This window comes from Etheostoma cragini, chromosome 6 (assembly GCF_013103735.1).
Source record: "Etheostoma cragini isolate CJK2018 chromosome 6, CSU_Ecrag_1.0, whole genome shotgun sequence".
NCBI lineage: Eukaryota > Metazoa > Chordata > Actinopteri > Perciformes > Percidae > Etheostoma > Etheostoma cragini.
Window position 1 is genome coordinate 24146612 of NC_048412.1, and position 26161 is coordinate 24172772.

The 26161-nt window shown below is 40.0% G+C and overlaps 1 protein-coding gene and 1 long non-coding RNA gene across 14 annotated transcripts in view; one reads left to right on the forward strand and one right to left on the reverse strand.

The window, feature by feature from the left end:
- The window catches only part of syngap1b (synaptic Ras GTPase activating protein 1b), a 136719-nt gene that overhangs the window by 94873 nt on the left and 15685 nt on the right, over positions 1 to 26161 (reverse strand). For 12 of the 13 annotated variants that reach the window (XM_034873275.1, XM_034873274.1, XM_034873272.1 and 9 more), the window contains exon 2: positions 6903 to 7285. In XM_034873275.1, coding sequence (XP_034729166.1) covers positions 6903 to 7285 — 383 coding nt within the window. Of the gene's footprint in view, positions 1 to 6902; positions 7286 to 15572; positions 15789 to 26161 lie in introns of all 13 variants that reach the window. The other variant, XM_034873280.1, reaches the window with a different exon arrangement.
- LOC117945692 lies at positions 12156 to 17143 on the forward strand. The gene is made up of 3 exons (XR_004656865.1): positions 12156 to 12167; positions 15819 to 15825; positions 17052 to 17143. It is a non-coding gene; the product is annotated as an uncharacterized LOC117945692 (long non-coding RNA).

The following is a 26161-nucleotide window of genomic DNA, read 5'->3' on the forward strand; positions in this document are numbered from 1 at the left end:
AGAGAGCACTGTAATCATAGGAGGTACGTTTTACCTCTTTATTTTTAATTTCACAGGCCTTTCTTGAACTTTCAAGGGTATTTTGTCCTGGATGCCCAGGGTCATAACGTGCCACTGAGACAACAAATCTTGTCAGCGTATCTATTATCCTTGGCAATTCAAATGAGCCTCGTCACTGAGGGTGTAATACCTTTCTTGCCATATGAAGTGCCTCCACTCCATCACTAGGAAACAGTTCACTGAACCCAACACAAGAGCTACACAGATGCACGATTAACAGAAATTTCCATAGTGACACATGTCAAACAGAGGAGTCTTGTTCCCTGAAGCGACACCTTATCTCTCCAGGTTGATTTCTATGCTGCGTCTTTCTGATGGCCGTGATTCATTGAAAAACAAAAAACAGAGCAGCTAATGAATGGAGCTGTGAGGAGCACAGAGACAGGTGGCCTGTGGGACAGCCAAAGACTCCTGCCAGTCACCCCAAAGAGAGGGAGAGTGAGAGAGAGAGGGAGGAAGTGGATGGAGTGGGCAAGTGGATGAGGTTAAAGGGTGAAGGCAGAAAAGAGGGAGAAACTGTGAAGGAGCGATAGAGGGGAGGGTAAGAAAGAGAAGATGGAGAGAGAAGAAGTGGTTTAGCAATGAATTTGAAACGAGACAGAGGGAGGGAGGAAGGGAGGGAGGAAGGGAGATAGGCAGAGAGTGAGAGACTGGGCAGAGTAGGAGGGAAGATAGAGTAGATGGAACAACAGATGGATTAGATAAAAAGAGGAGAGATAGGAGGCAACAGAGAGAGAGAACGGGTGAAAAGGTAAGTGTGATGGATCGATGGAGGGCTTTAAAATCAGGACTGAGTCTGGAGGAGGCAGAGATGCAAAAGAAAAAAAAGAGGCAAAAGGCTGATATCAAAATGTTCAGGAAGCAGCAACACCGGCGGGGAAAAAACCCAACAAGATCCTCCACTGATTCTCCATATCTCTCAGCTATGATATCATACAGTATGATTAGTTTTTTGCAGAGCCACTGAAGCCATTTAAAACAAATAGAAATAATTTGAAGGGTGTGTGTGTGTGTGTGTGTGTGTGTGATTGTTGTGTGCGTGTTTGAAAGAGGGAGGAGAAGAGAGACAACAGCTCTGCATGAGGTGAGTGACAAGCATGAATATTTAAACGCCTCTTGCTGTCCCTGAGGTGACGGCGATCAGCACGTCTGTCCTTCCTCCGATCCATTCACAGCTGCTGCCTTACTGGCACAATTAGACAGGGATAGGGCTCTGATTAATTGAGCTGGGTTCTCCATTCAATCTCTCCAGAGCAGTACAAGGTCTCTTATCAGGATCACAGCGTGCTCTATTCCTCTGAGTAATGACAATTGAAATACTATTGGCAGCCGTGCACACGCACTACAGTGGCGTCGCCACCCGTGTGCTTTGACACGTGAAGATCCATTATTTTATTGCCTTCCTAACATAGCTGAACATAGGAATTTACCTCTGTGCTGGGCTTAATCAAACACTGTACACAAATGCATACTGTATAATACACAGAGTATATAAAATAAATCAAACAGTGAGGCAGATAACTAGAGCTTAACTATTAACTATAAATAAAATACAATTAAAGTAAGATCAAACATTATAAAATACGAGAATAACTGTATTGCCAAATGCAGCTTCCCCGTCGTTTGTTTGTATTAAAATAAGGTCAGGGTGATCCAATCACAAGTGGACAGGTACTGTATAAATGCACTAAGGAGGCATTGCGGACGCATTTGAGATCTGATCACTCAGACCACATTCGGAGGTGGTCTGAGCCACAAAATGACCACATTCTTTTAGCAGTGTGTAGGGGAATGTGTCCCGGGCTACATAAAGAACCAAGTAGGGCTGGGCAATATATCAATGTTGTGTTGATATTGCGATATGAGACTTGATATCGTCTTAGATTTTGGATATATTGTAATATTGTAATATAGTAAGTGTTGTCTTTACCTGGTTTTACAGGCTGCATTACAGTAAAGTGATGTCATCATATTACCAGAATGTTCTAGCTGTTCTATTATTCACCTTTACCCACTAAGTCATTAAATCCTTTTTGGAGAATATTTATCAAAAATCTCATTATATAAATAAAATTGTGTTAGTCAACCATACAATATCATGGCAATATTGACATTGAGGTATTTGGTCAAGAATACTGTGATATTTGATTTTCTCTGTATATCGCCCAGCCCTACTACCAAAAATTTTATTATTTTACTGTTGGTTGATGTATTGTTGTTTTTGTAATCCATTGTACTTCTATAAAGTGCCGACGTGCCAGAGTTTAGCTTTAAAGCAAAGGAAAATCCCAACTATGAGTATATATGGTCTAATAACTTCTAAATTTGGGGATATGACCTATGGATTTTACATGGCTCCGGTCCATTCATGGTGATGTTGTAATTGATGTTATGAATCAGCTGTCTTGCCTTAAACTGTAATTTTGTGTGTGGAAATAGTTTTGTTGCAAAGGAGAAGCAGAAAAGTTGAAGAACAGTACCCTCTCCTGGCCTAGAGAGCAAGATGAGATTTTACACACAACCGGCAGCAGGTTCAGTGAGGCACTGAATGGGAATCTGTGTTGGGTACATCAATACACACAGACGTGGGAACAAAAATATTCAAGCTTACACACAGCTAGGCCCATTGCAAGTCATCTAAAATCAAGTGGGGCAACACAGAATTGAAATAATTGAGAAATAGTTTTTTTTTTTATTCCTCAACAATTATATTCTGCTGGCCTAACAGCAAAAGATTGCGGTTTGACTGTGAAGGTCTCCAGCTGTAAATGTGTTATGTAAATGTGCTAAATCATTCTCCATATAAATGCAAGCTGAAACGAACACTGCTTTGATTAAAACATTTCCAGCTAATTGTATATGCATGATAAAACTGGAACTTTAATGTTTAATCTAAAAAGAGAGCAAATAGACAGTACCTTATATTTATATAAAGCATAAGAGAAAAAAAAATCAACCCTAAATCACTTCAAACACTCCTATAGATTCTGTTTTTCCAATTAATTAATTAACATTAGCAGTATTGTAAAACACAGAAACAACCCATTTACCCTGGTTGGAGAACCTCTCTATACTATATGTCAATAAAGTTTGTTCAAAACTAAGCCAAGGCTGGGAAGGAAAAATTTCTCTAACCCATCCTGTCTGGGGAACTCCGCACCAGGCTAAACAAATGGGTCACAAGTAAATAGTTTCTTTTCTTCCCCCACCCCCTTTTTTTTTTTTTTTTTAAAGAAGGCTCTGTAATTTTTAGAAACAGCTGCACACTTTACTCATAGAAGAGTTAATGCATTTGTTGGGGGACAGTTTTCGGTTGAGGATTACTACACATTGGGTGCTCTAGTGAGTCCCCATGTTGGTTATGAAGTGACATGTCCCCAAGTCCAACAGTCTGGCTCATCTCATGTGTTTTTAATAGTTTTGTTGAACATTGGAAGTCAATAGTTCAGAAGAATTCGTTATTTCAGAATACTGCTACACTCAATTCATAGTTGTTTTTTGGTCTTTTCATGGGACTTGACAATAGGACAACTGAAGAATATTACCAGCCTTATTCTTTAAAGAACAGCCGATGTACTTTGCATTTATAAGTCTGCATTGCATTTATATACTTTTTTTTTTAAATTATTTATACCTAAGGCTGGGTAGATGCTGTTCAAGTCTAGTACTAGAGCTTGACCAATATTATTGGCCGATAATAGGCATTTCCCAAACTATCGGTATTGGCATTTATTATTGATTTTATGGATATTCATTCATAAGAATCATTTATGACAAATAAAAATAAATTCTGATAAATGAATATTTTAAAAAAATAAAAACGGTCAAAGGACTGTCAACCATGTTATGAGTGTTGGCGTTGTACAATTTGTCCACCAGAGGGCGCTCTACACCGTCCTTGTTGGCAACACTTCAAAGGTCATATCTTAAGTTTGTATTTTTATACATTTTATTTATCAGAACTTTAATATATTTTGATGTTTCCTCTGTTCTGTTGTGACAATAATACAAATTATTACCATATTATTTCAGTGAGAACTCACAATTAACTACAAATAACTAATGTTAGGGAAACCTGTTTGTGTGACGTGTTTCAGGATAATTTACTTTTTTTAAATGTATATCTGCCAATTTATTGGAATATCGTGTTTTTAAATGACAAAATATTTGTCTCGGTATCGGCCTTAAAAATCCTTTATCGGTCGGGCTCTATCTTGTACATTGTGTTAACTCACACTACAAGTTTTAATCTGCCTTTCTCATTGGCAAGGACCTGCAACTAACAGTTCATAGCAGACATCCTTTAGATCGTCTATGAGCCTGAATGTTGATCATTTAGTTGTTGTGATCGATGTAACCCCCCCCCCCCCCCCCCCCCTCTCATGTTTTACCCAAAAAGACATTATTTTCACACACCACAGTAGGGTTACTTCTCACATCTTTTGAACTAGCTGTAACTAGAGTTTGGCTAAGATTACATTTTCTATAGAATCTAAATCCTGTATCAAATCTTTGAATCTCGTTCTTTGCTAATAAAACAAAAACACACAGAAGAGATACAGTAAAAATTGTTTTAAAGCTGTCCCAATCAATTTTTTATCATATTCCCCTCAAGATTCAGTGGAGACCAGAGCTAAAAGTAGAGTGAATATTGGACTTAAATTTGCCAGGTGGCCAGAAACATGACTCCAAATTAATGATCATGTTCATAAGGTTGCTTAAATACACACCAAGCAGAAATGGTCTTTGTGTATTTAAGCCACCTTCTAAGGTAATATTAGGTCAATATCATTTTTACACCTTGTTGCACTGCCCTCAAGTGGCCAAAAAAACAAACAATTAACGCAGCTTTAAAGGAGAATTCCGGCCACTTTTTTTGTTAATTAATTGCTATTATTATGTGAGTACTTTCGATAAAAAAAAAACAACTTGAATCGGAGCAGGCAACACTGAGTAGCTGCAGCTGCGTGTACAAGCTTCCACTAATCTAAAACGGCATTTAACAGGTTAAGTTTTAGAGTGGCTTTGTGCTTCCTAACCGACACACAATGCAGTTAATATGTCTGTACAGCATGAACAGGGCCCTTACGTAACATCAAGATGTGTTTTTAAGTCAGACATTGTTTTGATTCACCTACCCTGTCTTGTTCTTGCTGGTGGTAAGTGTGCTTGCCTGGTTTGCTGCTAGAGCTAGCTAGTTGTTAGCTGCTAACTGTAAGCTGCTATTGACAAGTGTGTTCAGCCAGGCTTTTGTGAAAATCATAATGCAGCAGTGCCATGTGTATTTGTAGCTCATCCATTTTGTGTGTGATCGAGGCTTGGCAGTGTCGATCTGCATGGTTGATTCCTTAGCCGGGCAGGCTGGCTGCAGCTACTCAGTGTTGCCTGCATCGATTAAGGGTGGGGGGGTTTTCAATCAAAAGTACTCGCATATTTATAGCAGTCAATATTAAAATAAAAAATTGCCCGGAATTGTCCTTTAAGTCACATTATAGACTCAAAACTTGATCTGGGTTTCTCATAACAAATCCAAAATAGAATCCACTATCAGAACCCAAGCATAGTTTTAATAATAATTATAATAATGATATTAGCTACTACAACTACATAGCAAATGCAGCTCAAAGTGCTCTAGCTGTAACATAATACATCTTTGATACTTATATAAAGGCACATTGCAAAGAGACTTAACCCATCTTTAATATGGGATGTGAACATTCAATAATTCAGCATATTATGTGGCGTTTACTGTAAAATAGTTTAAAGGTTATGCCCTGTCTATCTAAATACCTATATTGCATCACAAGAGAGGAAACTATTTTAATATTTGCTTTGACACATTTATATAATGAAGACTGTTTAACCTTTATTTTTTGGGGTAAACTCAGACAGAAGAATTTACCAGCTCATATTGTGATCAAATGTGTCAAAATAAGTGAAATAAACTTCTCTGAACCCCCCCACCCCCAAAAGAGTTTGTTAGCCAGTGCCAAGGGGAAATCACAAGCGCCAAAACGTTGACGCTGATATTTTACACTTTTGGCTGGCGCTGATAAGCTGGCCAAGCTGCATTGTTTTGGCTGGACCTGAACCGCTGTGAAACTAGCGCTAATAGGATCTCCGTTTGCAGATTAAGGCTGTACCGGACTCTTCCGGTGACCATGCTGCCAGACCGATGGTGCAGCAAGAAGCCGCTGCTAACTGGAGCGGAGCTCTCTCCGCCGGCTGTCTGTCTGCGGCGGGTTGCGCTGTCATATAATGGCATCAGTATTAAAGTGAGAGAGTTTCAGGACGTTGTGTTAAACAATAGTCAAATTCTGTGTTTTGGCACAGTCGCTTTTAACACCTGGTGCAAACCATTTGTGAGTAGCCCTACGCATGAAAACCCGAGTTGCGACCGCGGCATTACCCTAAACGAATGCGTCCTGCTCTGTTTTTCTGCTGACCCCCCATTAACGTGGGGTCACGTTTTTACACTATGAAGGTTAAACACTTTTCAACTTAGGAGCAATACGTGCTCCGTGGGAAAAAGTTACCTCAAGCCCTGATCTGGGATAAGTCCCTGATGTAAAAACCCCTTTACTGCATTATATTCCATTTTGAATCATTACCTGCCATCAGAATTTTGTGATTTACTTGACATAAATAGAGACATTTTTCACCATAAATTGTTGTCTAAAAATGTATCAGAATGCAGGAAATGAAATCTTTGAATCACAAAAGTGTGTCCGCGCAAACGCACATTCTGAGCCAGGAAAAACAGTGAATACTAATTATTTCAACTAGTGTGCCATCTGTGCAAAACCAGTTTCAGTGTATTCCTGTTGTGTGGAGTGCAATACCTCTTCCTGGTCCAACATGTAGATCTGATTTCCGGTGTTCACACGGAGATGGGGGTTCCAGCGGTCTTGGGGTGGACGGTCTGGTGGAGGGCGGTCGTAGATGGGGCGGTCGTGCGGGGAAAGGTTGTAGGAGGGCCGGTCGAAGGAGGGACGATCGAAGGAAGGACGGTCGTAAGAAGGACGGTCGAAGGAAGGGCGGTCGAAGGAAGGACGGTCGAAGGAAGGACGGTCGAAGGAAGGACGGTTGAAGGAGGGACGGTCGTAGGTGGGACGGTCGAAGATGGGACGTTCGTGGGCGGGACGGTCGTAAGAGGGCGTGTGAAAGGAGTGGGCGTGGGTGCGATGATGGTGATGATAGGAGGGGGGGACGGCACACCTTGCATCTGGATAGGAGAGAAGTAGGGGGGAGGAAGGAAAAAGAGGAGAAAAGAGGGAGGAAAAAGAGGGAGGAAAGAGAAGGTCAGTTAGGATGAACGGCTGTGGAGGGAGGCTGTGATGCTGTGAAACATGTTCAGCCCTTATCACATCTGTGTCAGGTGTAATTGGAGTGTGTTTGATAGGTCAGCCTGAAAGATGTCATTAGTCATAATGAGAGCATGCAGGACAAAGCTCAAAGCAGTATCTGATTTTGGGTACGACCTACTGTAAGAAACTTAAGAAACCATCTACATAAAGTAGCAAGCATTGATACAACAAAGTAGGAAAATTATCTGGTTCAAAGAAATAGATCAACATTTTTTGAAATGTGCTTATTCGCCAAGCGTTGGATAAGATCAATTTACCCCTCTCACATCTAAAGCTACATTCAGGAAACACTTAGCTTATCTTAGCCTGGGAACAGCTATCCTAGCTCTGTCTAAAGTGAATATAGTGTAAGAAATAACCCCTCCTACAACCACAACTTGTTCTTCCATTTCAGTTTTTGCATTTAAAAAAACAAAATATGCCAATATAAGTGTTAGAAGTGCTGGTAGGCAGTTTTTTTTAAACTTCGGGACAAAGCCAGGCTACTATTTCCGTATTCCCAGTCTTTATGCTAAGCTAGGCTAATCGTTACTAGATGAGAGAGTAGTATGGATCTTTTTGTCCAACTTTGTGCAGAAAAGCAAGCAAACAAAATGCCTAACTAATCCTTCAAAAAGGGTCAAATGCTTTAGTACTTTGAAAAGCCTTAAAACACTTCAAACTAGTTAACGTTTCATATTTTCTCTAATTCACGAGTCCAGAGGATATGTCCTTGTTTCTTTCCGTGTCCTTGTTTTCTTAACATCCTTCCCATTCACACAAACAGTACAAACATGAAACAAAAGCAGAGGCAGTTCCCATGACTAAAACATGGGTGCTGAGACACAGCTGAGAAACACACAGAGATATTTCATTTATAAGCAGCAGGCACTTGATAGTGACTCTGCAAACACACCCTTTGATGTCAAATCAAGTCTCTGTCTCTGTTAGTTTTATAGTCGCAGCTTAAAATGATAATTGCTTAATTGAAGAAGTCCTAGATCCAGCTCACCACCAAAATCTAATCATCTGTTCCTTGGCCTGAGGCTGTCCTGTCCACCGCATTTAACAGAAATCTGTTTGGATGTTCCTGAGATATCCTGCTGACAGACAGACAGACAGACAGACAGAGAAACTGAACTTTTATGTCCTCGGTGGGAGTTTCAGAATAATCGGCGACGTCATCCCTAATTCCAAAGATCAATCAAGAAGTGGGAAAAAAATGAAAATGATATCTGAGCGCTTTGTGCCTTGGATAGTTTGGGGAATTGATCACACAATATTGGAGACATTAATATGGATTTTCTTCTCCAAGGTAGCTGTTTCACTTTGTCTTAAATGTAAAATGTGTGGCTAAGGACCTCTGGTGAACGAGGCACTTTGTCTTTTCTTTCTTCGCTGCTGTCCAAGTTTTCCAGCCTTATTGCACTGCTTTAACTTAAGGAATAGTTAGAACAGGCACAGGTTAATACTGGCCTATGCTGTTCATGTAATCAGTCATAAAATGTAATTGTGCTAACTGTAGATTTGTGCACTTGCAACACTTTTCTGTAGGTTAAAATGATCTTTCTGACTTGTTCAACATCTCTTGATGCATCTGTCTATCTACTGACCTTGCATTTTCTCTCTCTCCTCTTAAGACACCTTATGTATGATCTCTGTTTAAGCTCTAGACATTTTTACTTCTTTTCCATGAAGCAAAAGGCAACAGCAGCATCTCTCACATGCTTTCCATTACGCCACTGAGCATTTATAGTTTTCATCTACGAATACAAAAGCAAACGTCTTGAGGCAGTTCCTCACTTTATCCTGTCTGATGCTGGAATTCAAAGACTAAATTCTTTTAGAAAATGTCCAGTGTAACATGCCTGGGAACAAGGCTGAATCAATCGTACTTTGCTTTAATGTTCATAATAAAAAAAGATGACTCCCTATAAGGAAAATCACTACTCCACTAACATCAATTGTATATGCTCTGGTCCAGGGGGAGAGCCGTGAACTAATTTGCACTGAAAACAAGTGATCTTACCAAGTTAAAACAATAAGAAAAATGTGATTTTTAAAATGAATCCTGGGGTAAACAAGTTGAGAAAGACTTCTGCTGGGTGTGCAGCTCACACCTTCTGCATAAATGAAAAGTCACACTTACACTCAACACACACAAATTTGTTTGACAGAACTGAAAACTGAGGCTCTATACTATCTCCTTTTTGAAAGTAAGCCAGAAATAGTCACCTGCTGCCGCCCACAATGCAACACTACGGTTGCAACAAACGATTATTTTACTGTATCATCACTTCTCAGATTCTTCTAGACAGTTGACATATGTGATTCCCCATCCCCGGCCAGAGTGGAAAAACAGGCAATCGTCTTAATTGTGGCAAAATAACAACTCAGGTGATCTTTCCATTTCCTGTTTGAATTATGAATCCAGCTGCTGAAATATATATGAGCTTGTCCTTAACAAGCACAGCTAATTAATACGGACAATTTAAGGAATGGAAAGAAGTGAAGCATGAAAAAAGAAATAGAATTATTATACATGAAACCACATGTGGTAAAACAGTTTCCATCTCACCAAGAAGGGAGAGGTTTGGTGACTTGCTTTGGGCCCCTTCAATAAGACGAATGGATGACGTCTTTCTATGGTGGGATGATCACTCTAAATCTCAGCTATTATTTACTCCAGTAACAAAATATTGCACATCTACAGATAAATGTATTTTGCTGTTGTTGTTGTTTGATATGATGTTATATGAATCATTTGGGTGAAGATAAACTCGAGGCTATGAATATGGGCCACAGTGATGAGGCTGCGATACGAAAGTCTCCGCTCAGCCTTTGTGTCTGCACAACATTTAAAAGAGAGCGAAAGGGATTTAAGTGGGAAAGACATAAGCATGTAGGATGACAAAATAGCCTTTAAAGAATTTGTGGCAGCAAGGTTGAATGTTTTTTTTTCATATCTTATTAAAAAATAATTTCTTCCTGTAGAACACTTTAATACCTGGGCTTTCTAGGGCTGCATCTAATGGTTGTTAACATTATCGATTGATCTGCCAATTTATTTTAGAATGAATAATTGTTTGGTCTATAAATCACCAGAGAACATCCATCACAATATCCTAGGGCACAAGGACAAGGAGAACATTACATGTTTTGTTTGACCAATGGTCCGAAACCCCAAAAATATTGTTTAAGTTAATGTAAGATGACAAAAAACATAAAATTCTCACATTTGTGAACCTGGTACCATCAGAGATTGGCATTTGGCCTCAAAAGTGACTTAAACAATGAATCGGTAATCAAATTACTTGCCAATTAATTTTCTTTTGATCCACTACTTAAGGCAAATTAATATTTTCAAGTGTGGTACCCTATAGTTACTCACATCTAGCGGGTGAAAGTAAGACCAAAAAACTCACAAAAAAATAAATAAAGAAATCAGAAAATACATATTGCGGAGTGCTGTGTGATATACTGTCAAGATTACGACTGGAATGGTCGTTTCTCATCATGATCATGAATAAACAGTTGAAAAAACATTTGAAGGTATAAGGCTTTACACTCTATTAATCCGCTGAGTTATGTTGCACAGCGGGTTATTAGGAAATGTTATCTTCAAAGGCTAAATGGCAAAATGTTTTTTGTTGCAAAGGGAAATTGGAAAAGTGTGTTGGTGTGCATCACACGAAATGTTCCACTTGTAAACACCTCCATATATTTCATCGTACTGAGGGGTTATGATGATCTATCACTGCTGAATTCTATTCTTTTTATGCATTGTTCTTCATTGTGGGTGGGTGTGTCGTCTTTGAGCAAAACTGTAAAAGCAGATTCTGAGTAAGTGCACAATGAACCGTTGGACATTATCACCAGCCTCCAGAGCACTGTGTGGCATGCTCTTCCTTTCTCCAAAAAAGCATCTCAGCCCTGGAATCAGAACTTTGTAACTGTGCAGAGCAAAGTCATGATGCTGAGATATTCGCTGGAGGATAGCAGCGTGAGTCATCCACAGCCCAATCTGCACTACTCTACTGTAGGCCTACCTCTCCGCCCCAGAGGCTGCCTATTAAGGGTCTGTGAAGCGTAGTGGACAGAATTTCAATGAGCAGACTCATTCTTCTGTCTGTCCGTTCGTACGTACAGGGTGCACATATACCGTACAGTAACAATTTGGCACAAGCAGAAATGCTGAGATGCCTGTTTTCTCCGCTCATCTTCCTCTACCTCACTCTCTTCATTCACTCTCCACGGTCTGCTCTCTGCATTCCTTTGCTCTGCCTTTGTTACTCTCTCTCTTTCCTTCTGTGTGGGCTCTTTTCCTTTTTCTGCCATCCCTAGCAGTTTACAAAGAAGAGCCCCATGCACCAATCGGATGACTGGTCAGCCTTAGTCAATGTTGTCATTACTGGAACCCGACAGGCCTGATGTTGATTTATACACATCGCTAAGCTCCAAAAAAGCGCTAAAAATAAAGCTTGCAATATCCCCGGGCCGCCCGGGGCAGATAATGTACTCCAGCAAGCATGGTGGACCAAAGCATCTTACTTTCTAGGCAAGAAAGCGCCACACAGTGCACATGTCACTACTGTGACTTCAGCTGCACCAGTGATACATATTATTGCTTTCGAACGGATTACAAAAAAATGTATACAGACAGAATACAGATGTTATGTTGTCGAGAATGAATATATGGAAGGCAGTGAGAAAAGATGCAGTGCTTTGACAATCTGTGTGTCACTGTGGTGCATATGTGAAGTGCAGTAGGCTGTCAGTGCTGAGTCAAGGGGGGGGGATGTCAAGTGTCAGCAGCAGGGTCACAGAGGCCCAGAAGTGCGTGGCTTCTCGCTGAATAAGCACATTGGTCATGCTCCTAACTTCTGCGGCGAAGGAGAAACTCCACCTCATCAGCCTTACATTAGTTTTGGCCATGGTAGTGGAATGGCATGAGCATTTAGCACAATTAATAATAATAGTAATAATAATAATCTTCATTTGTAAACCAGGCTTTCCTTCATTAAAAGCAAATCAGTATCATTTTTCTGCTCCATTGCACAAAATTACTTAAATATATCTGTGGGGGGTTGATAGGTATGTTGGTCAATACCTATTACTTAACGATTACCTCACAGGGTGGTGAGGCCTCTGGCTTCCAAAACTCAATACCCAGCAAAAGCAATTTAAAGCGCTCACAATCTCGCCAGCTCCCAATACAACTAATACCCGAATAGCTCGAAGATGAAGTGGTTTAAGCAATCAACCAGTGACCAATTGTTCAGCTATGAAAAAGCAGGCAACGGTGCCATTACAGCATTTTGCATCATGACACACAACCTCTACACCAGACACTTCTGTTGGACCTCGGTTTTAATTAGGTATCTCTAACGTGAAAAATGTGACTTTATTTGTGCCAATTACAGGCTACCATCACTCAGGGTTACTGGTGGAGTCGGAGGCGGTGTCAGACTTGAGTAGGAGATAAGTTGCATCTGTGTTGCTACAGTTCCAGCTGATTACTAAATGTCATTTTAATGATCACGTTGTAAAGGCTAGTTTGTTTTTTTGTAATTATACTGGGTATAACGTAGACATCTGACACACCTTAAACACAATTGTTGCTTAACTATAAGTCAATTTTACGACACAACAGCGAACCAAAATATTCTATAAACTAAATAAAGAATGACAACCTAAAACACACTTTGACCAGTGGGACATCTATAGTACGTCTATCTGTAATGGCCCAAGATAAGATGTAAGATCCCGTTGTTCTGGACGGAGACCAGTGAAAGATATTAGAAGCACTTTTCGGTGATGGCTGAGCATTACTGAGCAGACTCCAATTGAGCTGAACGACATACAGTAGATGTGTGTTCTGGTAGCTGTGCCAAAAGAGATCTCAATCATTCCCAATCTTGCAGAGACGGAGAGCGTAGGTATACTTTAATGTTAGGAGATAATATAGGCACAGGCTAATTATTGCTAACTAAAATGCTAGTTAACATTAGTAATTAAACCAAAACAGCTAATTGAAGTCCAAACTGTCTGCGAGCTTACCCTGTACTATACGGTGATTCCTTTGCTGGGCAACAGTAAACCGCGTGGTTCTGATACAATCGTTAGCCTATTTCTTTTTTAAACGTCTGCTACGGAGCCATAACGTGAGCTACAAGATAATAGAGCCTATTATACATTGTTGAGCTTCTTTAGAAATAAGCAACGGACAAATATAGTCTTTAAACGCTTTAGATGTAAAGTTATTCACTGTCAAAGTGGTGCCAAAATGAATGACAGTCAATGGAATGCGGAATGCATCATAGGGAGCTACGCTTAGAGATGAAAGGCTTACCCCCTTGGTTGTAGGCCACAGTAAATATTCATTTTTTAGTTTGTTAAACTGTATTTTAATCTGGCCCTGTTCCTCTTCCTTCTAAGTACTGCTGTGTAACTCTATGTGGAGAATTGGACAGATTGCACATACGTCTCAAACAGCAGAACAACTATTGGAAAGGGATGATCCGATGCAGAAACAGATTGCCACTGCCATTCTTCATTTCACACAGGCCTGAGGACAGATATGTCTTCACATATTTTTCAACAAACTTAAATAGGCGGTCTGTCACTAACATACAGTCTTGCTTTCCAATGACGGATGATGGATTTTAGTGTTGCAGAAATGACATTTAGTTTTTTTTCTGAAAACAAAATGTAAATCAAAATGGGACTAATATAAAACAGACATTACTTCTGGTGAACCTTTGTACTACCTGGCACCGCCTGTGACTTATCAGAATTTGCCTACTACTTGAATTTGTGACTTTTGAACTTGCCTGAAGACTATTGTCAGCACATTTATGACGCTTTTTTATCCAAAGCAACTTACAATTGCTATACGTCAGAGGATGCACGCCTCTGGAGCAACTATGGGTTAAGTGTCTTGGTCAGAAACACAGTGGTTGAATTGAACCCAGATCTCCCAAACCAAAGCCATGTGTCATTTTCAATGCGCCGTCACCACCAATACCTGGTACCAATACAACACAAGTTTTTCCCAAACTTTTTAATCTGTATACTTCAGTGTGTGAAATTAAAGAAACTTTAATGCAAGGTAACATGAGGCCAGGGATTGCTATGGCACTATGATGCCAATGCTCCACCATGACTAAGTGAAGGTAGCGACTGAAGAAACAACATTGATATTGACAAAGAAATTGTATTTAGTGTGACTCAATCACATCAGGGCCAATACCTAATATGGATCTGCTGTATTAGATCAGCGCTAGGGACGGACAAAGTTAATAGTTAGCTGGTGAAAATCGTAGAGCATTTAGTGGCTAAAAAGACAGATATACATAAGATATTTTCCTCCAGAGGTGGTGGGAACCAAAACAGAGCTAAAAGACAAGTAAATATTGGACATAAATTCATCAGCTTGTTACAAACACAACTCAAAATAAGTACTGTTTGCTAACACATTAGCAACATTATAAGGTGAAAATATGTTAGGGTTGAAGTTTTTCAACTTGTTGTCAAGTCATTCTACCCCCAAGTGGCCAATACAATTAATAATGCAGCTTTAACGTATACCCACAGATCACACTGAATACTTCTTAAATATACTGTACATCAGAGTCACAGTGCACCCTCTGTGGACCTAATCCTCTTTAGTGCTATGTCCACCTTCGGTCAGAACTGTATGTACCTCCTCTCCACACTAGTCTCATTTTCTGAGTACTATAGGCCGTCTTTAGGGCTGCTACAGAGCTGAAACATGAGGCTTCTGGAGTAAAAACTCACTTTCTAATCACTGTGTAGTCATAATGTCTGTAAGTGTAAAAGTTACAATCACCAGCTCAAGGTATAATGCAAATGCATGTACGAGTCTCTCTGTATATTTGTGTATGCCCACATATAGGTGTGGTGTTGTGTTGTCTGTGTGTAGGCCAAAAGCAGTGAATATGTAAAAAATAAAAATTGCCCTTTCCATACCTAATTACTGTATCAATCCAGGCAAAACCTTTGATCCCTACAATGGGTCCACTTCAACCATGAAGGAGTGCTGTTTGATGAGAGGGGAGTATGTGTGTGTTTGTATGTATGTATGTATGTGTGTGTGTGTCACAGAGAAAGAGAGAGTGGTAGAGGCAGAGAGAGTATTCTCACCTATCAGATCATTCACCCAGCCCTCACGCGGCACGTCCCGGGTTCCCCATTGCTCACCCAAAGCGTCCACACGGCGTCACTGTTGCTGCACTGCTAGCGCCTTGAATCCGCCCCCAACTCCACCACACAGGAAACAAGGTTACTGCCCAAGAGATGTCACTTCCGAAACACCCACTCCCGCTCGCTTGCTCGCGCTCGCTCCCTCACGCCCCCAGCCTATTGCCATGACAACCGAGAAAAGAATAGAATATAAGTGATGTTAAAGAGACAGAAGGATCAGAGAGACAGGAGAAAGAGGGATGCAATGAGAGAGACAGAGAGGGGAAGGACAGAGAGGGAAAAGGTGGAAGAGTGAAGCAAAGGAGAGGAAGAGAATAGGCAGAGAGAGAGAGAGAGATAAATGAGTGGGCGGGGAAAGGATAGATGACGGAGAAGAGCGTGAGAGATTGAGAGAGAGAGAGAGAGAGAGAGAGAGAGAGAGAGAGAGGGAGAGAGAGAGAAGCATGTGGTGGGATGTGATCATGGGGGAAAGGGAAGAGGATAGAGGTGTAGATGCTATGGATGCCGTGAAGGAGAAGAAGTGAGAAATGAAGTGATGAAAGAGAGAAAGAGGGAAGGAAGGAAGGAAGGAAGGAGGACACTTTTTTGGGAATAGGGAGCCCACATCTTGTTCCCATAGCAACACAGCCATCCATGAAATACTGACTTGTACCTCACTCTCTTACTCTCTCTGTTTCTGTCTCTCCATCCCTCCCCCTCTCCGTTTCTCTTTCCATCTCTAACTATATATACACACACACCGTGAGCGTAAGTTGGCACTGAGAATGCATGCAGTAACCCAAGCTCTGCAACATTGTCAAACACGTCAAAAAGGTACCGAATATACCATCAGTGTATTGCTCTGCAGGAATTAATCTGTGTGGTTACACTCACAGTAGCTGTGTCTTAGATAGGTTCAGATTTTATTAAATTTGTCTTAATACAATACTAATAATATGTTAAGAGAGTACTGGGTGGCTGTAATCACTCCTCCTCTCCACACTGGCTGTGAAGTGATTCATTCCTAAAGCAACCACATTGTAAAGGCAGGAGCATGCTAAAATAAAATGAACACGCTTTTGCTTTCCGCGTGAACTTGCCTAAGTGTTTGTACTTCAAGTAGCCACAGTCAAAAGGTCGGGCAAAAAGCCTGCTGTCATAGAGAGGATGAAGAGTACAAAAAGGATAGAACAGCACACACTTAAGGAAAGTCTGTCCTCAAAGGAATGTGTTTACACAAAAAGTATTAGGAGCTGTATGAAGAAGTTTGACAAATTCATTTGTCGTAGTCAAATTAATTTTGATGTCAGAAAGGTTTGCACACACTCTTTTATGATCTTACAAGCACTTTGTTTTGAGGCATATTGACGCTGTACTCGACTGATTGTACACATCAACGTCCGTTTACATGTCCGTTAGATGAAGCCTAAGATGGTATAGAGCCTTTTGTGGCTTCAGAGGGAGCTGTGTGAAGTCTGATAAATTGCCTCAAGTGATGTCACATGAGTCAGTTAGGGCTGAAGACTACAAGTTTGAAAAGGAAAGAAATCTGGGGGTTGGGAGTTACAAAGAGGGGAGCTTACCAGACCTTCTCATCTCCGCTTGAGGCTAGAGACTCAAGGCTATGCTAGATGCTACAAGCAAAACACACCCAAATATCCGACCCAATTACCGGCAGTTGAGTTTCATTATGGGTAATGTAGGCACCAGGTTTTAACAAGATAGAAGACTGCATGGATGTCCATCGTAAGTCAGACAATGTTATATGAGAGCAACACTAAAACTCAAGGATGGAATCTGGCAACTGAAAGAAGCCATATTTCTGGAGGATGCCAACTTGATTTGGCCAACTCAGACTGCCGAACCATCAGCTTTAACTTTCATGTAGCATGAGAGTCAATGTTATATTAAGATAAGTAAGCTGACTAGGGGAGTCCCAGCTGCACCCTACATCCCTGTATGCTAAACAACCGCAGCGGATAGCTATGGCCATTTTAGGAGATAGCCTACACCAGGGGTCGGCAACCTTTACCACTCAAAGAGCCATCTGTACCCGTTTCACACAGTAAAGAAAGCACTGTGAGCCACAAAACCCTTTTGAAATTTTAAATGAAATAACACTGTATGTAACATTTTTTTGTGCCTTTGTGCTATTTATAAACAAACTATACTGTGTTACATCTATGAAATCAATGAACGACTGCAGAGAAAATAAAATATAATTTCTGCATGCAACAAAACATTTTTAACTCCGGAAACAAACAAAAAACGTTGGGTTAACGGTTTACTAAAATAGGGTTAGCACTGTCAACTTGGCTCAAATGGCAAAACCTCCACAGCTCCTCAGGGTAAAGGACACACAGGGCTGCGCGTCCTTTACCCTGAAGAGCTGTGTTCAGGTGTTCAGGTGCGCTGTCATGTCCACGAGACGTGGAGCTTCCCAGCCACTCTGGCTGTTACCAGCTCGTCCAGTAACCAACAGAACTGACGGGGATTTAAACCTTTCGCCACTAATTTGCTCAGAATCTGAAGACAACATTCATTACTTCTGTGCATTCCGGAGGAAATGTTTGAGCACACGGGTCTTCTTGGTGCAGGACGCAGTGAAAAGTCAGCAACTTACTGTCCAGAGACTTCAGCAGGAGTCACAAAGCCGTTGTGCGCACCAGTCATACTGGGTGCCCCGTCTGTACCACTGACACGGGGGGGGGGGGGGGGGGGGGGGGGGGGGGGGGGGGTATTCCTCTTGCTCTTAAACAATTCAAGACAGCCTCACAGACGTCCCCCCCCCCGTGTTTGGCCTTTTAGTGGTATCAACTGAATCATTTCTTCTTGTGGCCCAGCCGAGTTTACATACCGGCAGAAGAGCGCAATTTGTTCAATATCACATAAGTCTTTAAATTCATCACAGGCAATTGAGGAGGCCACAGCTGACTTGATGTCTTTAATTTGCTGTACAAACTAAAATAAAATACACTTGAATTAAATATTCATTAAGTATTTTTTTAAAGCTGAGCCGCATCAGAGGGATCAAAGAGCCGCATGCGGCTCCGGAGCCGCAGGTTGCCGACCCCTGGCCTACACCCTTTGAATAGGGAATTCCAGTATCTCCCTTCTGGACGGAGAAGTCCCTGGTTGCAGAACTACAAGATTCAAAATCTGTTTTGTCCCAGCGGCAATTCCCCTTTTAAACAAACTGTAGAATTAGAATTACTTGCTCAAAACGCATAAGCACTTTGGTCATGTACAGTTTTCTATTCTTTTTATCCATGTTTTACTGTCTCGATTGCATGTTTTGATGTTTGGTGTGTTGCATGTTATTTAGCATGTCTCTTAGACTGTAAATCTAGTTAACCCCCGGGTACCAATAAAGTAACCTGAACCTGAACCTTAAACAGTAAAATTGGGCTGCATTCATAAGCTGATCTCGAGATAAAAGACAATATGCACTATGTCTAAAGGAAGAGGGGGGGATCAATATGGCCTTCAACCACGCAATGAATCTCAATGAAGTCCAACTTTCAACACTAACTCCTGGCAGCCTCTTCTCAAACCCCCCCCTTCCCTTTTCCCATCCATATCTCCCCTCCTTCTGCCCATCTGTTTCTCAGCCCCCCACCCCTTTGCTCTCTGGCTGCCCCTCTGGCTTCTTCTTCCTAGATATGGCCTTCTTTTTCATTCCCCCCTAAAAACCTTTCGTCTCACAGCCCACAACCACTCCTCACCCTTTTGTATTCATGCTGTCACTCTTCCAGCGTTTTATTGTTAATATTCCTCTATTTGGGATTTAAAAAAAATAAATTATCCATCCTAGAATCACATTTCTACCATTTACCTCGATCCTGTTCCCTCTCACTCCTCCATCTTCTCTCACACTTCTATTTTTATTTCTAGATCTCTGATGTTTTCTTTGCCTCTGCAAATCTAAATTCAAATGTACCTACCTGGCTTTCAGTCTGATCTTTTCTTTTCTTATATGTGGCCTTTTCCTTCCTTCTTGATCTCCCTGACAAATTTAAATGCTTCACATAGGCACACATGTTGGAATTAACAGATTGCTTGTAATAATAACTAAACAATGAACAATAAATACAAATTACTCCATCTGTTCATCTTTTGAGTTTCGTACTTTTGTGTTCATCTATATTCATTACTTGTGTGGAATGGCAACTGTGGCCAGTATTAGCACCAACAACCTCAAGATGTCCCTGTCATTCATTAGCATCTGCAGCTCATTTGAGACTTGGAGATCCTGACCATATTACATAGAAAATGATATGCCACATGCCTAAATATAAAATATACAAAACAGAAATTAAAATGTTTGATTGTGTCTAACAAACTGAAAAGTCAATTTAAAAGATTATTTCTCTTCAACATTTCCATATGGCGAGGATTTTCCCTAAGATTCTGAATGGGCAGACTTAACTTGCAAGTAAATTCAGATGAATGACAGGAACAGTTTGAGCCCATTCAGGCTTTGGCCAATAGCAAAGTTGGACTTGCCAGTTATATCTGTACGGTAGCCTTCTCTCACAAATCTCCCTCTGCTGCTCTCAGTCTCCCACTCGCTTACACTCACTCCCACAGCTCTCTTTGCCTCTCTCTTCCGCTTGCACTCTCTCCCTTATTCTCTGTTTGCATCCCCTTCACTCACCTACTGTTTTTAAACTATAACTGTAGCTCTCTCATTCCAGCAATGACTCCATCAAAATGTCAAGTAAATCTTTTCTTGCAAACTTTTAATATGTCAAAGATATAAAAATGTGACTTAAGTTATGTGTATTTCCATCAAGTATGCAAGCTGAAGCATTTCCTGCATAAATACACATGAGGAAAAAAATATTCCTTGTAAAAATCTATTTGTCTCTGCCAATATTGTCCAAATCCAAGAACAAAAACGACATGACATACAATAATGTAGGAGCTATTGGTCGTACATATAAAACAAGCACACCATTCATGGGAGATGCCTTAGATATATTTTGTAAGGTCAGGTATGTGAAGACTTCAGAATGTCCAGGCTGCTTTTGTGCTGTTGTGCGCCTACACTGAACACGTGGGATGCTCATGCCAAGTCTATGTCGTGATCAAGCCCTCATTCACATCACTTTTTTGAGAAATTAATATCAGCGTTATTTGGGGTGTTGTAATTCATAAAAGCTCCGTAGATGGAAAATCTGCTGAGTCTCTAATAGACTCTCCCTCTCACACACTGTGATTTTTGCTCTTACCTTCCCTCACTCTCATGTTCTCTGCCATAACTCCCAAGTTCACCATCTTTTTATCTTTCTCTGACTTAAGATCTCTCCAGCATTTTGCTCTAAACAGTCTGACAGGCTATGCAGGAAACTCCCCAGGTTGCTCTGTGAGGCCCTTTTCACTCATGATGTGAATAAATAAACACTATATGGGGAAAATAAGATGCTGGACATGAGATGCAATGAGATTCTCATCATCTCTATGTGTCTGTGTGTGTGTGGCTTTTGTAAGCTTGCATGGAATGCAAGAATAGTAATACTACATAACTTTGTGCAGTTTTAAAATGGTTTTGAACTTGTTTTTTGTTTAGTGGCAACTACAAAAATGGTGCTATTGTCTATGTGACATATAAAATATGAGATATGAAATATAAGGTTGAGATCCTGATATGTCACAAGTTTTTGACAAAACACGCTCCCATTTCCCACCAAAAAATGTGTGTGTGTGTGCTTCAGTCGTGGAAGCATTAAGATCTTTTACTTAAGTCATTGGCATTGGAAAAACATTTTCTGAGTGAAAACATCATCATTCACGTCACTTCATGTGGGAATCAGAGGTGGGAAACTGGGGCTAGATTTTGCTAATAGAGAGTTAGTGACGCGTTGTTGACAACTGATGTACAGAAACACAATCGACGATTGTTCAAATCAGTTTAATTGTTTTCCTAAATATAGAAAATTCACGCATGCATGTAATATATTTTGCCAACGTCCATAATGTGCTATCAGTTTAGGCTGTAGTGTTCCATTGGTTTCAACAGAGTAACTTAAATTAGTATAAACGTTGTGTGTTGTTGCCAGTAACAAGTAAACCAATTCAAGTCAAGTAGGCCTATGTTTTTCGACTGCATGGAGCCAAGTTCGGCTACTTTATATGCTGCTGGGCAGCTGAATCTATAATAATATATTATAATTTATTAAATGCCTTATATTTTGTATCTAAAATCTGAATCTGCAAAGTAACTTGCAGCTAAAGCTGCCAAATAAATGTAGTGTACGTACAATATTTGCAATTTGTAGTGGCTTAGAGGTACAAACTAGCATACTGTACTGAAATACATTCTTTGAGTTTTCGTACTTTGGAACATTTGATCACTAGTGTATTGTGTATGTTTGTGCACCTGTGTGTTTGCAAACTGAAGACTGTACTGAAATAAAGACTGCTTCACAAACCTTTTTTACCTGTAGTGGCTATATTCCGACTTTGAATAATATACCTTGTATAACGTTATTTCAGAATCCAGGGATGCCACTTCTTTCGGAACTCTTTTGGTGTATCAGTTGTTTGCAACAAAAAACTATTTGACTGATAGAGGTCCCTCAAGCAAGGGTTGTTGCTGACATCTGCAGGTGCCATAAAGCACAGAGAGGAGATTGAGTAAGCAGACTATTGATGTCAGGGAGAGGTTTATAGATGTCTCTGTTCTCCAGTTACTGTTGCTGGTCCTGTTTGGCTTCTCACCTAATATCATTGAGCCATATACTTACACTGGGTTTGCCTCGGACAAGAGCCACATGGTTCAGTAAGCCAATATGTTATCTTCTTCCATGGTAATTGAATTTATGGCGCCAGATTCTAAACCTCCTATCATTAAAGCGACAGAGTGCTTTGGTGCACTGAGCTCCTATCGCAATGGCTGATAACGCATGCATACTAATCCCACGGTTTTACTGAGTGCAGCACAGATTTAGCACCATAAAGTAACCAAAAGTTACCATGCCATGTGTTGATTGAGTGTTGATTCATTCACCCTGCTTTTCAACACTGATTCATGTAAATAGACCCCAATCATTTTGTGATGATGTGCTCCTGCTGGCCTTTAGTGTTCGCTCTACTTCTGAATTCACAAACAGCCAAGCTGGACAATGGCATCTACATATGTTATCATTAGAGGCAAGGTTGCTAGTGAATGTCACGGTGATGGATACACTTTAACTGATTTGCAATTTTCAGTGTTGCACCAACAACAGTTTTGATTTCATAGTCAGAGAGAATTTTCTCTTAGTAGTTTGCTAGCTCTCATACTTATCTGTGGTGGTTTTTTAGTGTGGTGCTCATTATGTCTGTTCGTGCACAAACTGTAACTGCCAGACACCTGGTGTACCCCTTTAAGTACACAACACACTGTATGTTTTGGGTGTTTGAATCTCTGTTATGCATGTGTCGTTCTATATTTTATCTTTGGTAACACACATTTTCTAAGGAGGACATTAAGCTAAGATGAGTTAAACCATAATTGTGTCAGCATAGCACTTGCAAGTCATGCTCCCCGTGCCCTAACCTCTGTGTGTTTTTGTTTCTCTTTGGTGTCACCATGATGATTGAAAGCGGGTCGAGCCAAGCTGTCCCTAAGAGATAAAGAACAATTATAGTCATCTGTCCTCAATCCAGAGATAGACCAGGATCTGTGTCATTGTCTTATTACCCAAAGGGTTGTCGCTGAAACTTCACTCATAACACCTTAACTCATGATGCCTCAGCAGTGTCGGACAAACAGCTGGCAGACAAACTGCAGGGGTAAAAAAAAAAACTAATGTAAATGGAATAGTATAATCAAAGGCCAAAGTACATTATTATAACTGTAGTTTGACTCAGATTAAGTAGGAGAAGAAGAAAAAGTTACATTAATAATACCATTACAACCATGACTCATCATTAAACTGCCATTTAGCTAAAACAAAAAAACCATGTCACATACATATAGTGAACCAGCTGTGTATCTTGAGTCAAGTCACTGCTACTAATCATCAAATGGTGGGTCGTCTAGGGTTACAACAGATATATTGACAAGAAATTACATCCGTAATGAAGGATCATCCCTTACTATAGCTACACAAAAACAATGTAATATATACATTACGTTTTATTTTACTTGACCAGTTATGCTGTGACTCTTGACTCTTAATTATTTTTAACTTTGTACAGCAGGTATTATAATTTTGTTGAGCTAAAAAGATTAGGTGAGTCCTATGCCTTAAGGAAGTGCCAACCTACAAAACTAGAATTTCATTAGTCTGGGTTCAATGAAGTCTAAAGTCTAAATACAGTCTCAGAGCCTGACAAGAATGTAATTTTGATTTTTGATTAAATCATTATTTACATTTAATTTCTTCTGTCTTCTGTATGTACGTGCATAAATATGCATGTGCGTATGTGTGGCCTACATATTCATGTACAAACCATTTCTGCTGTTATACTTGTTAACTCTATGTGGGACTTGGGGTGGGAGAATGAAAAAAAATAAGCCTTCATGTTTTTAGTAACATTTCCTGTGAAAATCAAGAAAAAAATGTATAAAAATAAAGAATATAATTTTGTGAATAACACTGAAGACCAATACTGTGCCACCTAACAAACACATTCTGTTGTGCACAACCCTAGAACCACCGTTTTTGACCTAGATCTGACCATCTAACCTAAAAAAATTAAAATAGTAATAAATAAGGAGCAGACAGAAAGTTGTGGTTATGCAGGGAACTTGTTGGTTGATAGTTGTTGAAGCCATTCCACTGATTTTTGTTTTATATTCTTTACATGCACGTCATTTATAATAATACTGATACCTACATTCAAATGATGCTGATTACAATTACTGTTGATCAAGGTTGACGTACTGTTGATGATGATGATGGAGATGAGGATGACAATGACACCTGGGGGTGTTAACTCTATACATAGACCTCACCTGGGACAGGTGTGTGTGTGTGTGTGTGTGTGTGTGTGTGTGTGTGTGTGTGTGTGTGTGTGTGTGTGTGTGTGTGTGTACGACTAGAGAGTGGAAGGGCAAACTATTTTTCAACCGCATTTTGTGAGACAAAGGTTGTTTTTTTCTTTGTTTAAAACAAGTTTATTAATGTTTCTGTTGCAAGTAAGAAATAAAGGAACGGATCAATGTGACACTACGAACGAATGCGTGTTGATTTACTGACCGCTCCTACAATAGTGACTATTGATTGTGAATAGCACTCTTTTGATTAGACGCTGACATGACGGTGACCTGTAAACAGTTTTTGCCATTCAATGACATTCCCATTTCCCTAAGTATGTTTGATGACTCCTGTTGGATTAGTTTTTATAAAATAAAACTAACTAAAAAATAAGAGTTTTATAAAATATCAACATAATTATTTGACTTAATTATTACACATATACTCTTCTCAAGAGTTTAATTCTGCATAACCTTGATCAACCTCAATTTTTGATTAGTATTTCCACTACAACATAAATACCTCTTGATTCTGTTCTGAGCTTGCAGATGTCTGAACTGCACCTTGTAGGCTCTCATTCACTCGAAGAGTGCGCCTAGTCAGTCGGAATCTCTGATTGCATAATTAGCTGCTCTCTTAGCAAATCAGACTTTGACTCGACACAGGTTGTGAGCAAAAAGTTGAATGAAAGGCAAATCTGGCAGAGAGCTTCTGATATTTTTTGCCATAAAAACCACATGTTAACACAGAGATATTGAGACAAATTTTCACCTGACTTGCGTTTCAGAAAGCCATATCTATCAGACCGTCATTTGTTTGGCAGCGAGGAGATGAAAACCATAGGACCGACATGGTTCGTTCCACCTGGCCCATCTCTCAGCTGAATGAGCAGCCAGCATTTCTTCACTGGCAGGAAGCTTCAGATAAGAGCTGCACACTGTGTTCAGCATGCTCTTCATAGGCACTGGAGATTGTATTAATCCCACTAACATTTTGATCCCAAAAACTGAAACGTTGATGGACTTGATTACATTTACTTATCATTCTGAGTATAGTGTACCTGAACTTCTTATTATGTGTGAACTGGCTTGATAATACTGAGTGCTTTCAGAGCATGTTTAAATCTATTATTTTGTTTATCAATTTGACCAGCTTTGCACTGTTAAAATGATAATGAGAATTTAGGCACCTGCCTTTCTTTTTTAACATTCTACTGTGCTGAGGTATACGAGTTCTCGTTTAGCTCTTTAACACTGGCCTCTTTGTGTTTCAGTGTACTATACTGCCTCACTAATACAATATCTTGTATTGGACATTCTATAAATATCCCTTCTGTTAGGTTGATTTAGCTTTGATGCTAAACATATGATGATTGATTGTTTAACTGAGTACTGTGAGCTTGTGAGTTTAAACCGTAGTGTTATCTTTAACTCAGCTGGCCAGAGTGAAAGGCTCTAATGGCCCATTTAAAATCAGAAAGCAGCAGACATGAAAGTTAAAAAGGCATTATCAAACTTTGGCAGAAAAAAAGGAAGATATTTTAATTGTTCAGTTGACAATGGGCAAAAGAGACACTAAATA